The sequence below is a fragment of the Gekko japonicus genome, unplaced genomic scaffold (assembly GCF_001447785.1).
Source record: "Gekko japonicus isolate JY-2015 unplaced genomic scaffold, Gekko_japonicus_V1.1 scaffold682, whole genome shotgun sequence".
Classification (NCBI taxonomy): Eukaryota; Metazoa; Chordata; class Lepidosauria; order Squamata; family Gekkonidae; genus Gekko; species Gekko japonicus.
In genome coordinates, this window is record NW_015167074.1 from 161,431 (window position 1) to 177,846 (window position 16,416).

A 16,416-nucleotide genomic window follows, 5' to 3' on the forward strand; every position below is an offset into this window, starting at 1 on the left:
TGTGTTGGGTAGGGTGAAAGAAAAGTATGGATTGTTGGAATCTAATATTTGTGACCAAAGGATTGCAAGCCATTGTTCTAGACAGAAATCCCCAGGCATTCTTTGTACCTGGAAAACAACTGGAATCTTGTGTTCGTGCATGCTGCAGACAGTTCTGGCCAGGCAAGGGATTTTTCTTTGGTAGTATTACATCACATTTATCCATTTTTCCTGGAGCAACAAAGTGCTGGGAAGTGGCCTTACAGCATTTGCTAAAATTGACCCTCAAAGCTCTGTCTCAGAAATCTTGGAGTGCTATTTGTTGGAGTGGATGCTGTCAAGTGAGTTTTGTTGCAGTTGCCACAACCAGTCAATTCATTAGAGGTGTTTTCCCATGGTGCACATTTTAATCATTGTGGTTACATGATCCAAAAAATGTGCTTGGCCATCTTTGTTACCCAATTAGGGTCCTCAAAGGCACTGAACTGTTAAAAAAGATAATACAACATAATTTTTAAAAGAGTACATCTGTATAAAATCAACACTTAAAGATCTGGATTGTGATGTTTGCTGGAGGATTAAATTTGTTGTATCAAAGATAGTTTCAGAGGGTGGTCCTGTTAGTCTGTGATAGAACAGCTAGATCTAAGTCCAGTAGCAACTTAGAGACCAACAATATATTTTTTTGGGCGGGATGAGCTTTTGAGAGTCGAAGCTCCCTTCATCCTTTGTATCAAAGATATAACACTTGATTTTTAAAAAATTGAGTGAGGCATTTCTCAGTATTAAAATTTAGTTTTATTTTCTTGTATTAGTTAATTTATGACTCCTTTGATCCTGTTTTAAGTGATAAAATTCCCTTCTTTTTTACCTGATGGTTCCAAATTAACATCTTCAATATGCTGGGATTGTTCAATAACATTCCCTTCTTTTTTACCTGATGGTTCCAAATTAACATCTTCAATATGCTGGGATTGTTCAATAAAATTCCCTTCTTTTTAACCCGATGGTTCCAAATTAAGATCTTCAGTATGCTGGGATTGTTCAATAAAATTCCCTTCTTTTTTACCCGATGGTTCCAAATTAAGATCTTCAGTATGCTGGGATTGTTCAATAAAATTCCCTTCTTTTTTACCTGATGGTTCCAAATTAAGATCTTCAGTATGCTGGGATTGTTCAGTTGCTTAAGTATTTTGGATGGATATGGACTGGCCTCCTCACTTTCAATGGTGAGAGTGAAGAAACTTTTATTATTTATTTATTGCTTTTACACAAATGATGCCCATTTTATTGAACGGCATGCAAAATAAAACCATGGAAGGTGGGGTTGCCAGGTCCCCTTGTTGCTCTGATGGGGGGATTTAGGGGGGGGTTCTGGGGGTGGGCCCTGCCCCCAAGAGCAATCACCTGCCTGGCCACTCTTCTCCCCCCACTGCCTGATTTAAAGGGCTTCAGATGATTGGCAGGGATTGTGTGGCCTGCTGACCAGCTGGAGGGCCCTTTAAATCTAGCAGGAAGGAGGGAGAGGGGTGGTTGCGGGCTGCACGCTCGCAAAAAGGCCCTTTGAAGGGTCTTTTTGCAAGCAGTGTGGGGCTGCAGTGCAGGGTTGATTTCCTGAGGGTTTGGATTCTTTTTCTGGATTGTTAACTATTCTAGCAAACAAGGAAGTGTTTAAATTATATATACATGAATTACAGGCCAGTCTTAAGCAGAGTTATGCCCTTCTAAGTCTTAGAAGGGTATAACTCTGCTTAAGATTGCTCTATTTGGAAGCAAGTCCCATTTTATTCAGTAGGGCTTACTTCCAGAGAAGTGATCTTAGAATTGCAGGTTCCATCACTGTTCTCAGTGATTGTTGTTTGTTTTCTCCCTGTGACAGATAAACATAAATCATCAGATATATTATATGTTGATGTTATGCTTTTGTTACAGACACCAGTAGATTTAACCCAGATCAATGACTTCTTTAGCATTTTACTGCAAGAAACGTTGTTGATAATTAACTGTAAAAGATAAATGCAGTAGTCTTTCCAAGTAAGTTTCCTTGGTATGAATGGTATCTTGACTCCCATAAAAGAGAAGAGGTTAAAGCTTTTCATTATTTAGGAATGTTGTTATCCACCACTCAAGTAGATTGGACAGTTCATAGAATTCTAAGGTTATTGGAACTCATGGAAGCAAAGAAATTTGCCCTTTGTGGGAAAAATTGGAAGCAAAACTTTCTACACGGTTCCAACAGGGCAGAAATATTGTGCTGTGTGGCATCTATTGAACTAGAATGTTTCCAAAATCATTGCCTAAACCAATTTTGGGCCATAATCTCAAGTACTAAGCCAAATCTCAAAGTCAAGACAGTGACAATGAACCTCGGCTCAGTAGCCTCATCCTCTGTCCTGCCCCAAAACATCTTGAGTTTAAGTACACTGTTCTTGAGGTCAGAACTGAATGTCCCCCGGAGGCTGAAGTGTTCCCTTATCAACTTCCTTGTGTTGCCATTTTAATGTATGCAGGGCTATTTTGGGGCAGGAACGCACAGGAACGGAGTTCCGGCTGGCTCCCAAGTTGGCCACGCCCAGCAGGAACTCATTGGCATAATAGGCCACACCCAACAGCAGAAATTCATTAGGATTGGCTACATTAGGGGTGTGTGACCTAACATGCAAAGGAGTTCCTGCTACAAAAAAGCCCTGGGTTTTGACAACAAACAAGGTAAACAGAATAACAAGCAAAAGATGGGTGTGGCTGGATAACCACACTTCTGGTAACATGGGGGTGCGTCCTAATGTGCTAATGAGCTGTGCTGTCAGGGGTGTGGCCTAATAGGCTAATGAGTTTCTGGTGTTGGGTGTGGCCTGTTATGCTAATGAGTTCCTGCTGGTCTTTTTCTACAAAAAGAGCCCTGAATGTACGTGTGTCTATTTGCCCTCTTTCTTCTGTTCTTTTTGTCCTAAGTAAACTGTAAACAGCTATTGTAGAGATGTGATGGTAGCTTTTTCATACCGGCTTTGATTCTTTTATTCTGTCACCGTAGTGATACCTGATCCTGAAAACGGCCTAACTGGACTGTTGCTAATCAATACGACGTAACAACAGGTTTAATAAACGTGAAGAGAAATGTAAAATAACTGAAACTGAGCGTAAATATGTCCTTTTAAAAAGAAGTGTTTTATTTTTCAGTGCTTTGTGAAGAGAATGAGAGCTTCTTGTGCTCAAGTGGAATTTGCATCCCAGGGAGACTCCAGTGCAACGGCTACAATGACTGCGATGACTGGAGTGATGAGACACACTGCAGTACGTCACTTAAACGTGTTATATAACATATGTCTGGGAAAAACAACACTACTGCTATTCAGATGGGCTTAGTAACAAAAGTCACCTATTGTAACAGGGAAACAGCTTTGCGTAGGATTTACGTATGCCTGCCTCTGACGTCCCTTTCAGAAAAATCAATAGGGCCTATTTACCTTGGACCAGCTTGACCACAAACTGTGCTTGCAGACCTTTTAAAATTTTATGTTTTAAAAAGTACATTTTCACTGGTCGTTTCAACAGCCAATATTTCCGGAAAGGCACACAGGGATTCTTTAACAGTTGTTTCCCCACAAAAGCTATCTTTGTAAGGAGATAACCCTCTGTTTATATGCCTTTGGTCAGGTTGCTCGCTGTATTACACAGCAGACGTAGAATAACCTGTTTCCAACATTCTTTCAGATCGCCCCCTAAATTTGGTCACAGAAATATTTGTTCATAAAAATCTAATGGATCTTATATCATTTGTTCATAAAAGAAGTGCTGTGGAAAAGGACATGAAGTCTCTCCAGTGTATGGTGCATCCAACCGCATCCTTTTTTTCTTTCCATAGATGAGAAAAAGCTGACGGCTGGATCACGTGTTCCATACTTAATGAATGAGCACATGCTAGCAAATGTCCTTCTGCTTCTTTGAGGCTGCGGTCACACACACTAAATAACCCACTTTCAATCCACTTTCAGTGCACTTTCCAACTGGATTTTGCCAGTTCAGACAGTAACATCCAGTTGCAGAGTGCGCTGAAAGTGGATTGAAAATGGATTATTTAGTGTGTGCGACTGCAGCCTGAGATTCTGAAGGAGGAAGCAAGCTCCCTCCTATCAGTAACAAAGGGTTTTCCCATCTTTCTGAGGAGGTCAGTGCGCCTACTGCTATCACATACAGCAGCATAAACAGATTATGGCCAGAAAGGAAAAGGGCAGCACTCCAAGCTCTTTTGTTTCTTATTAGTTTTAGTGCAATTGATATTCCCTAAGAATTGGGCTGGGAAGAAATGCCTTAAAGCCTAAAAACATTTTATTCCAGCATAAATTGTCCTGGACTAGAGCTGATTTCTATAGATCCAATGAAGGAGAGTTCTAGTAAGGAGCTGCTCTTGCCAGTTGTTATGATAAAAGCAAAAGTTATAGATAGAGGCAAAGGGAGGAATAAAAACAAAAAAAATATATATCACCCTTGAGGATTAATGAAATTTAAGCATAGTAGTTGAAACTCAAATGGGTGTCAGTGCAGTGGTTAGAGTTTGGGACTTGGATGTAGGACAACCGGGTTTGAACCCCTGCTCTGCTGTCAACAGAGCCTGTGGAAAATCACCTGCTATACATACCTAATAATAATATTTATTTGGAAAGTTGCCACTGTTTAATATCTTCAGGTTCATAATATATTGAAACTCAGATCACATGGTTTTCTCAAAGTTACTTTCCATGCCAATGTACCTCTGGCTGCTGACACTGGTGTGAGAAATATAGATGCTGGTATAGTGATCCCATGTGATCCATGCATGTGTAACGTGACATACGTAGTGGTGAGGAGGGGGTTCAATGACTAGCACATTGCATGTTATGAATTGGCCCACCTTTTAGCTCAGTCTACCTCTCAAGGTTGTCACAAGACTGAACTCAGAGCAAGACAGAACACACATGCAAGAAACAAATTATAGTGAGAAGGTTGTTGAAGGCTTTCATGGCTGGAGTTCATTAGTTGCTGTAGATTTTCCAAGTTGTGTGGCTGTGGTCTTGGCATTGTAGAACCTGACATTTTGCCAGTAGCTGTGACTGGCATCCTCAGAGGTATCACACAGCTCTACTTGGCTACTCCAAGAATGAAATCAGAAGAGTGATTAACCAAAGGTAAAACAAACAACTGAGGAAAAACAGTCTCCCACAGGAAAAGTGTTTTTGCCATATATCAAAGGAATCACTGATCAGATGGGAAAGCTTATGAAAAAAACACAGCCTACAAACAGTATTCAGACCCACCAGAAAAATACAACAGATGCTACAATCGGCAAAAGACAGAAGAGACCCCCTCTCTTCTGCAGGAGTATTCCGCATACCATGCAGTTGTGGACAAGTTTACGTTGGGACCACACAGTGTAGCATTCAGACAAGAATAAAAGAACATGAAAGACACTGCAGACTTGGCCAACCTGAAAAATCAGCAGTGGCGGAACATAGCCTAACTCAAACAGGACAGAGTATTTTGTTCCAAGACACTGAAAGGCTGGACAACACTTCCAATAACCATGTCAGATTACACAGGGAAGCCATTGAAATTCATAAACATAAACACAATTTCAACAGGAAAGAAGAGAGTTTAAAAATAAATAGGGCATGGCTTCCTGTCCTGAAAAACACAAAAGGCTCTACATCTGACAATAGCACTACAGATTAGAATTTCAACAGCCAATCCACATACAAAAGAACCTCCTCAGGAAACAGGAAACCTCCTCAGGAAACAATCCATATACAAAAGAACCTCCTCAGGAAAGCTCCTCCATTAGCATGTTCATAGCCTGGGGAACTCCTGCAAGATAATGACTCAGCCCTACCCCACCTTCTGGAGTAGATATAAATTACCTGCCTACCATTTTCTTCTCACCTTGACAAAGATAGTACTCCATCTTTCTGTGTTATACCTCTGAGGATGCCAGTCACAGCTGCAGGCGAAACGTCGGGTTTTACAATGCCAAGACACAGCCACACAACCCAGAAAATCTACAGCAACTATAGTGAGAAGGGTCTATAAAGCAGCAAGAACAAAAACATTCCAGGCCCTCAATTGTGGTAGGAGGCCAGATCAGCCGTTTATCAATTCCCCATATATGGTGATAAATGAGGCAAGGCTGAGAGTGTGCCTTACCTATTTTTCCGCTCAGCATGTCTGCCCCACTTCCAATGCCACTAGCCATCTACAGATCCCACTGGTGGACCTCCTGATGGCACCTGGTATTTTTGGCCACTGTGTGACAGAGTGTTGGACTAGATGGGCCTTTGGCCTGATCCAACATTGGCGTCTCTTATGTTCTTATCAGATAGAGCTCATGCACATAATATTCAATGCATGAGCACTCAGATCATGCAGCCAGCTTTTGGATTTCTCCCGCCCCCCCCCCGTCAAAATTGACTATATGAAATAGGACTACATGTATTGGAGAATATCCACTCAAACATTACTCTCCTGTGGTACTGCTGGAGGTGGACCGGGTTTGCCAGATGGGGAAGCAGAAGCTCATTCTCACTTTCATCTCCATTCTCCACCATTGGTAGAGAAATAATTGGGGCCATGTTGTCTAGTCCTGCCAGTAAGAAGGGCTCTGGGGAAGAAAGATATCAAACAGATGATAACTGCTTTCGTGAAGGAAACCTGGCATTGATACACTGAGAGAGGGCAGAAGGAGGGAAGAGAGGTATTTGTTTATATTTATTCAGTGGCAGTGAGATTTTTCCTGTGAAAAGAAGCTAGTGGTTGCAAAAACATCATGTCTGTTGGTCATAGCAGCGAAAACCTTGCTATGTCTCTTACTCCCCCTAGAAAGGTATATGTACAACTATATGTACAGATGGGGCTACGGTGGCTCAAGTGGTTAAGACGCTGAACTGCAGACCTGAAGGTCGGTAGTTCAGCAGTTCGAGACCCGAGTGCTGCATGACGGAGTGCGCTCCCGTCTCTGGTCCCAGCTCCTGCCAACCTAGCGGTTCGAAAGCAAGAAACTGCAAATAGATAAATAGGTACCACTTCGGTGGGAAGGTTCCGTGTGCCTTGGTGTTTAGTCATGCCGGGCACATGACCACGGAAATGTCTTTGGACAGCGCTGACTCTTTGGCTTGGAAACGGAGATGAGCACTGCAACCCTAGAGTCGGATTCGACTGACTTTCGAGCAAGGGAAACCTTTACCTTTACAAATATGAATTCAAAGCATGGATGTGAAATGAAGTGTGATCTAAGCCAGAGAAGTTGTTCTGAGAAAATGACAGCCGAAAGAAAGAAAGAAAGAAAGAAAGAAAGAAAGAAAGAAAGAAAGAAAGAAAGAAAGAAAGAAAGAAAGAACAGCCCATACAGAGCATGAAGTAATCTTTGAGTTACAACACAGGGATGGGTAAACACAGAGAACTGCCGGGATAGCTCATGCTGTTGCAGATTCCAGATAAACAATACACTGAATTTTAAACTCAGTTGGGTGCTACATTACTCAATATGAAAGCATCTAGAGAGTGCACATATTTTCATTTAGTTTAGAATGTCTGGGATTTCATGTGCTTGGTATTTACTATCCTTTCATTCTCTGTGTTCTTTCAGAACTAAATATAGATCAGTCTGGAAAATCCGGGACAGGGTGAACTATTACATAAACGACAGCGATAGTTAGCATTAATATGGTGTATTGGACAGTGCGTTGGAATGGGTTTATACCCTGCACCCCTCCCTCAACCATGATACACAGGGGCCGAACTACAGTTGCTGGAGAACTGGATTAGGACTTGTTGATATGGCTGCAATTGTCCACTACTGGGCTCAACTGGTCTTGCATCTTTACATACCCACTGCTCAGGGCCAACAGGTGACCAGTACAAACATGGTTGTCAAGAACTTGCCCTCCAGTTCATCCTGACCCTTCCAGTCTCTTCCTTGACCTGCTGAGACGCCACAGGGCCAAACTACACGTTACTTCTCCGTGATATAGACTGGGGCTGGAATGTTGGGGAAGGTGAAGGTTTAATTCTTTCCACTTTTGCCATTTCCTTAATCAAACTGCCCCCTTCCTCGCCTGCTTTAAGCCCTGGTGGGGGAAAAGGCAAATATGCTCCCTTTGCCTGTCCTTTTACCCCATGGCAGCTAAAAAGAAACCTGAATGTGGTGGCTTCAATAAGGGTGTCTCATCCCCTCAGCCCCTCTCCCATGGCTGCTCTTTAAGGGTAAACAACATCTCAGGAATCCAGCTGTTGATTCCTGCCTGGTATGCAGTTCATGAAGGCACAGAGCTTATATGTTTATAGACTGAGACATTGTTCTTCTGCAGTTTGAAATATGGTTGCAATTGTATTAATATTTTGTTTCACAGCATTCACTCCTGTCCTAGCATTGAATTGTGTTCTGGAACTGGAACCTAGTCCAAATTAAGTCCAGGTATAATAGCATTGCTGAATAATTAAAGACAAATAATTTTTTGTAACGTTGTTTTGTAGACTGCAGTGAAGGATTGTTCCGCTGCAACACAGGAAAATGCCTCAGTTACACATTTGTTTGTGACGGGTATGATGACTGCGGAGACCTAAGTGATGAGCAGAATTGTGGTAAATGAAAACATTATATTTATTTTTAAAAAATGTTAATAGAGTAGATTTCTTCCCAATATGGTGACAATTAGTACTCATGTGCAGTATAATGTCAAGGAATTACGCAAGCATATGGTGGCTCAAGTGGTTAAGATGCTGAACTGCAGGCTGTGGAAGGTCAGTAGTTCAGCAGTTCGAGACCCGGGTTGCCGCATGATAGAGTGAGCTCCCGTCTCTAGTTCCAGCTCCTGCCAACCTAGCAGTTCGAAAGCAAGAAATTGCAAGTAGATAAATAGGTACCACTTTGGTGGGAAGGTAACAGCGTTCCGTGTGCCTTGGTGTTTAGTCATGACGGCCACATGACCACGGAAACGTCTTCAGACAGCACCTATTCTGTCATTAAAATCATCACATAAAAGGACATGGGAATTAGGATATTGAAAGTCAAGACTTTCCAGGGTAACAAAAGGTTTGTTCCAGACACTGTTAGAAATTCTTTGGGGAAAGTAAACATTAACACAGAGGAGGGAGTCAACCTGCCCCACTTATCCTCAAAACCTGAATTAGTTTCTGACTCTGAGATTCACTTTTCAAGACTTGGATTTCAGTTTATAGATCAACCAACACCAGAATTACCAAGCCCCCACTAGAACAACTTATGGACAGAACCCACAAAGAGATAAAGAGTCGGGCTCCAGAATTCATGTTTCCTCAAGGCATTAAATGTCAAATTTCTGTAAGAATTTTGGAAAAGCCAAGTCATGAAATTTATTACTCCAACCTATGGTGTTCCATGAAAGGATTTTAAACTGTCAGTCTGTGTGCTTGACTAGATCCCAGATCTTGTTGGTATCTAAAAAAACACAGGCCATTATTGGGAACTATAGTGGGAAATTTAGAAGAGGAGTTTTGGACTGAGCACTCCATTGGAGGGCCAGGCAGGCCATACTCATGATCCTCTAAATATCAATTCAGGGCTTCACGTCTAAGGGCTCAAGAATTTTTTTGGAAGGTGCTCAGTAGCTACTTTGGTTTGGGAACCAGGCTGTTTTCTGGCAAATGGTGTTGCATTTGATTTGGATTCTTTTAGATGACTTTGTGAAGATTGACAGTCAAAAAGAACCTGGCCAGGCTTAGTATCTGTTAGAATTGCTAGGGGCAGAGAGATGGAAGGAAAAGAGGTTTCTGTAGCCCTCTGTTCCAAAATTGTTGTCCTCAGTTGTGCCAGTCTGTCAATGATAACCAGTTGCTCAGAATCAGGAAGGGCTTTAAAAGAGTGAATTAGATCTTCCTCAACAGAATGGAAAGATATAGGTGTCCCTGGTTGGGTCTGTGAAAGAATGGCTGGGCAGATCTCAAATTTTACCATTCCAAAGGGGGTTTCCAGACAGACACGGCCTTAAGCCTGTTTCAGAGTGAGGTAATTGCTCGATTCCTCTATGGTGTGGAGGTTTGGGGATGCAATGACTCCTTGATTGCAAACTTGGAGAGAATCCAAAACTTTTTTTCTGAAAAGGTTTTTAGCACTACCTCCAAACACCCCAGCCGCCCTGAGCCTCCGGGGTAGGGCGGGGTATAAATTTAAATATAAAATAAATAAATAAATAAAAATTGCTGTGAACCAAATTGCCCCTTCCTTCTCTTTGGGCACATACATTGCACACAAAGCCGTTTTTAATTATTGGCACAAATTGGAGAGAGCTCCAGTAGATCATCTTTCAAGCATTTGTTTCTCTATAAGTCTAAAAGATCCTAAATGGCAATTCAATTATAACAAACTCCTTCAAATATATAATTTGCCAGATGTTGTCCGAGGAACATTTCAGGCTGACTTTAATATACACATGTGATCCTGCTTTAGATAGGCAAGTCATACTAGAAACCAAATTTTCTCCCTGGTATAAATTAATTAAATTGGATCATTTTAGCTACTCACAGGTAATCCATATGTTATGAGACCCAGCAGTAAAACTAGTTACCTCTAGACTCCTAACTTCAATTGAACTACTTGTTAAAAATTATGAAGGATCATCAAAAGGACTGCTCTCAAAAATATATAATACTCTATTCATGACTGACAGCAATAAAATGCTACCATATCAAATATGTTGGAACAATGAATGTGATAACAGACTTTCACAGGAAACATGGCAGAATATCTGGACATTGCCTAGTCTAACATCTAACATCTTTACAGTAAAAATTTCAAGCCTTTAAAATTATGTCCAGATGGTACCTCCCTCCGAGCTGCCTCCATAAATTCAAATACTCATCAAGTCAAAATTGTTGGAAACTCTGAAGGAGAAAAGCTGATTTCCTATATTGTTGGTGGGAATGTAAGCCTATTAAAAGCCTTCTGGACAAAAATCCTACAGGAAATCTATAAAATTACTGGTTTGAACTTGCTGTTTTCTCCTGAATCTGTGCTACTGGGGTTCTGGACAGATCCTTCTTGCAATAAAAAGGAAAAACAGATTATTTCTATGTTATTGACCGCTGCAAGAACATTACTAGCATCAAAATGGAAAAGTCCATATATTCCTCTGTTGTCAGAATGGAGAGAGAAATTATGGGAATATTTCATTCTAAACAAGATTTCAATGTACTCTAACCCCTATGCTCTAGACAACGTCTACACAAAAATGGGGGAGATTTGGTACCCCATAGTTCAGTATTTAATGGACAATAACACCTTGCCCCAAAATCCACACTATCATGATTTCATCCATTTTTAATATAACTTGAGGATACCTGTGATTATGTACCTTGACACATTTATGTCTATTTTATGTACCTATTTTATCCCCCTTTGGTATCCTCTTGGTCAAGACTTCGGTCATATAGAGCTGTAATAAATTGAATTGAACTTGAGGATACTATAAATAATACCTGAAGCCCTTACTATTCTGGATCATAGACTGTGATTTTATTAGGTATTGAACAGTAGTACACTGGGTGGAGTTTGATTTGTGGGTGATTAATTTTATATATTTATGTATTTGACACTGTGTGGTGTGGTTGTGTTGTGTAGGTTGAAATTTTTATTTAAAAAAAACAAAAAACAAACATTTGCTACCACTTGTAATGGCCGTTGGCCCTCTGCAATAATACTGAATGGAACTGAACAAAATAGTATGCGCTCCAATACGTGATTTGAGGTACATTCATTCCAGCCCCTATCCCCAAACGTCCCAGAAAAATCAAAGATAATTCATTCTAAATCCTGGGTGGAGTCCTAGAATAATAAGCCATGTCTGGGTTTATATATAAGAGAAGCTCAGTTTCTTTGCAGTATTCCTTGAGAAATCCAAACAAGCATCTCAGGATACATTGTACCTCTTTCCCCGAGCATCTTTTCCAACAAGGACAACTGCTGCAGCTTTCAATATCAAGCTACCATTATTACTGTTCTTCCCTGGACCCATGCGGAGAACAGGTGGCCGAATGAGGGAGAAAGACAATGTGTGTGTGTGTGTGTGTGTGTGTGTGAGAGAGAGAGAGAGAGCGAGAGCGAGAGCGAGAGAGAGAGAGAGAGAGAGAGAGAGAGAATACTAATATAATGTAGTCCAGTGGCTAAGAACTGGAAAGTCTCTGGCTTGACTCTTGTCCTTGCTTAGCTAGCCCAAGGGGAAGCCACTCTGTCCAAGTCCTCATTAGGAGAGATGCTTTCAAAATTCTCCTTATCCACATTTCTCCATGGGCGGTAGATGTCTGAATTATCTGGCCTTGTTTTAAAAATTGTACTAATGTATTAGGAAATAGTCTTTGTTTTGTGTTTATTTCCAAATTTTATACAGAATTCTGTGCATGTTCAGTTTGTCACATCATTCAGTTCCTTTGGTTCAGGTGCATCTATGTTACTGATATGCATGTGTATACTGATACTGCCAAAAATGTTATTTTGGTGGAATTTTATGTACAATGGGTATCAGGATTCCTTTTTGTGCAGGTTTTTTACTAGTCCTCAGGAGTGTGTAAAGGTAAAAGTTTCCCTTACTCAAAAGCTAGTCAAATCCGACTCTAGGGGGCAGTGCTCATCTTTGTTTCCAAGCCGAAGAGCCAGCGCTGTCCAAAGACGTTTCCATGTGGCCGGCATGACTAAACACCGAGGCACACATCAATAAATGCTGCACAACAAGAATCCTGATATAGCTTTGCATGCAATCTCATCATGCTTTCTTTTTCTTTTTGGTAGTGTTTCATCAATGCACACAAGCATGTCAATAACATGGGGGGGGGGAGATTCATATGAACAAAAGGGACTGAACACTCTGGCCAGCTAGTCATCACTCTCAAATTGCAGAATTTCAGAAATTCTCTTACTTAAACTGGAATTAAAGAGTAGTGAAGCACACCACAGAGGAGCATTCAAAAACAATAAATGGAATGGGGGAAATAATCTCTTTCCAAGTTTCAACTTTTCATCTGTAATACAAGAATAGTAATACCAACCTAACAGGGGCTTTTGCTTAAATATGTATACCCTACATTTCTCTCATACAGGGGACTCTAAGCTATTTAGAAAGCTACAGACAAAAAATACAATTTAGACCAAGGTAGTACATGTGAAACACTTTGAACAATCTATATAAATTCTATTATTACTATTACTAGAAATAAGGCCCGTTGTGGAAATAAATACAACGGGAGCTAGAAAGAGGCTCTGGGAGAGTGCTCTGGCTTTGGGCAAACAGTGTCAGTTTGCTGTGGCAAACTCAGCAGGGTATAATGACAGAGTCCACTGTTTTCTCCAGAGGGACTGATCTGTGCTACCTGAAGAGCAGTTGTAATTTTGAGTGATCTCTAGCCCTCACCTGGAGAGTGGCAGCAATTGTTACCCAGGCTCCACCCCTCAAATCTCCAGGAATTTCCATACCTAAAGCTGGCAAATGCACCAAACAATTCCTAAAGATTTTCCAAAACACTACTCTGTCGATACATTGTAACACTTTGAATTAGCACCAGAGCTTTAAGTGCTCTCCAGCTGTCACCCGGAGACTGGCAACAGCTTGTTTGGAGGGTGGGGAGTATGGCATTGTATCTGTCTGAGGTCCCCCTCTTCCTCCTCAGACCCCACCCACAGCAGGCTTCATCCCTAAAATATCCTGGAAGTTACCAACCTGGAGTTGGCAACCCTATGTCCTTTCCAGGCAACCATCAGCCTACCTCTATCTGCCTGTCTGTCCTCAGGTTTACTTCCCCTCCCACCAGCCTCTGCCTAGGGAAAGGGCAGTCTTTCCCTGCAGTGGGAACCAAAGCAGCTGACATCATTCTCCTCTCCCCCGTATGATCCGCACAACTACCCTATGAGGTATGTTAAGGTTGAAAGTGTGTGAATGGTCCATAATCCCCCAGGCAGCTTTTAAAACATGAACCTGGGACCTGCACACCACCAGAATACAGCAGGTTCCATATGAAACTGACATTCCAACTGCCTTGCGGGGTGGGGGGAGTTTGAGGTGTGGAATGGAGTGAAGTCCAATCTTCTTCCATATGCAAAAGACCTTGAAACGCTGGGCGGGACTGCACAAAGCAGCCAGTCAACCCAGCCAGCGTCTTCTGACTGACAGTTCAAGCGTCCATACACTAAAGGTGTGCATTTTAGAACGTTGGCACCCACTACTCTTTTATAATAAGGGAGAGATTACTATTCTTAGGTCCTGTCCACATGAGACGTTTTGGGCCGGGAGAGGGACGGATCGGGGCTGCAGCAAACAGGCATGATCCCACAGCAACATCTGGGAATCATGCTGCGCCCGTTCCCAGCCCGTTCCCAATCCACTCCTCCCGGCCAAACCCCGCAGCAAAAAAGAACCACCTACCTAGGTGGTTCTTTCCGATAGGCCGCATCACTGCCGGCCGTTGGATTGCCGGCGTGTCTTTTTGCTGGCGCATCCCCGCCCCCCGGCCGTACTGCGCATGCTCGAGCACGCGCAGTTCGGCAGCCTCCCCCTGCCACTCGTCTCTTTCTCCCGGGCATCTGATCGTGCCGGGGAGCAATGGTGCCACGGCTCAGGGGATCGTGGGATCCCACCGCGGCGTCTCTTTTTGGTGCGGCTTTTAAAATCTTATTTTAAAAATGCATGTCCAAGGGAATGAATATAATGGCTTAGATCCCACCAAAAAAATCCTTTGATGGAAGAATTTCCACTAGTGGCGCATAGCATTCTCAGCCCCTACCTACCTGTGCTATAGCTCAAAATGCCCCCTGAAAGGCTGCTCCTAGGAGATAGGGGATCCCCAAAAAACAGCATCCCCCAAAAACACCTTCTATGAGGTGAAATCCTAAAGGTATCCAACCAAATATGAGTTTCATTACTCAGACTGGTCCTTGTGTCAGGTTTCTCATGAGCAGAACATCCTCTGCATGTGTAGAACCATACACATGTTCTAGGGCAAATTAATTACTCAGTCTATTGTATGCACGGGTCCCAACTTAGCACAGTCCTCCTGTTTAGAAGGTTGAGACGGAGACAAAGGGAACACTGAATAACCTTTAATCCCCTATCAAGACTGAGAACTGAAATATGAAAGGGTTAAGGAAAGCAAAACGAGACAACATTGCAATATGACAGTTAGGTATAGTAGCCAAATCAACCTTGGATAGTCCTAACTGCCTCATTGGGGATGTGTATGGAAGCAGCACGTGCTTCTGTTTTTACCTAGATGATTAACTTGAAATAGAGACCCCAAGTGGTTTCAGCTTCAGCCCCGTGAACTGTTTAGGTGAAGATCTTGGAGTTTTTCTTTAAGAGTGCCACAGCTGCAAATAATAATTAGCTACTTGGCCTTGAGTGGCCAGCAGACAGTTTAATATCAGATGTTTTCCTTTAGACCTAGGCTAATTTACTTTTAAAGTTGTGCCGGGCCAAGGAGCATAAAACTTTGTGAACGCTGATATGTTTTGATATTACCTGCTGGGGTGTATCTTGTAATCATCCTCAATAAACTCTGTGGAGCTTTCTGAAAGCTGAAGTGTGGAATGTCGTCGTTAATGGGTGTCTCGCTCCCTTTGCCCAGAGTCGAACCGGAGACTGAAGAGGTGAGCCTTCAAAGCACAAAGTGCTTTTGAATTTTGATAAAGCAAAACGAGTTGCCTTTTGCCTACCTGAGGCCTTGAACCCTGAGAGACCTTGGCAGAAGAACTGAGAGTGAAGCTCCCGGTTCACACAGGATGCCTATGGGGAAAGCCTGGGGGCAGGAAGGGAAAAAGTAAATCATACGTTGCCTGTCCTGGAGATAAGAGTTTGGTGTGGTGGGACAAGTGAAGTTGGACTAGGATGGGGTTCCTGTGATCTCAGCAGTGGAAGAGGTCTGATGTTACCAACTGTTGTGATTCCAGCAGTAGAGGAGGTTTGGGAGCATAATCAACAACAGAGGCTGGCAGTTTAGGATGTCCCTTTTTAATATGTATTTAGGGTTACCTGGGCTTTGGTGGAAGAGTTGTATTACTGGCCCAATTCCATGCAGAGCTAGGATCTGCAGCAGGGATTAGGTCTAGGGTCCAGGGCTAATTCCTTATTGGAGGATTTGACTTTTATGGGTAAGTAGGGGAAGATGTGTGCCTAGGTGGAAGTGGAAATGCAAATATGGTCATGTTAGGGGAGGCGACAGGGACAGCAGAACGATCTAGTTGGGCGTAGACTTTCCAATTTCCCGGGGGGGGCTGGGGCTGGGCCAGAAGCATTGCTAAGTCATTAAAAGAACTGGGACCCTAGAGTGGAATGATGCCCCCTGGGAGTAGCAAAAGTGTTCTGGGACTGGAATGACAAACTCAAACACTCTCGGTTTTGGTAGAATAACACCCCTCCCCTCCTCCACCTGGCTGTTTCACCTTCATGAAGCAGA

The 16,416-nt window shown here is 42.4% G+C and overlaps 1 protein-coding gene across 1 annotated transcript in view; it reads left to right on the top strand.

The window, feature by feature from the left end:
* CORIN (corin, serine peptidase) overlaps positions 1–16,416 on the top strand; it is a 162,755-nt gene that overhangs the window by 69,808 nt on the left and 76,531 nt on the right. Inside the window, exons 5-6 of the mRNA XM_015412760.1 lie at positions 3,157–3,270; positions 8,479–8,586. Of these exons, the coding sequence (XP_015268246.1) occupies positions 3,157–3,270; positions 8,479–8,586 (222 nt within the window). The remainder of the gene's footprint in view (positions 1–3,156; positions 3,271–8,478; positions 8,587–16,416) is intronic.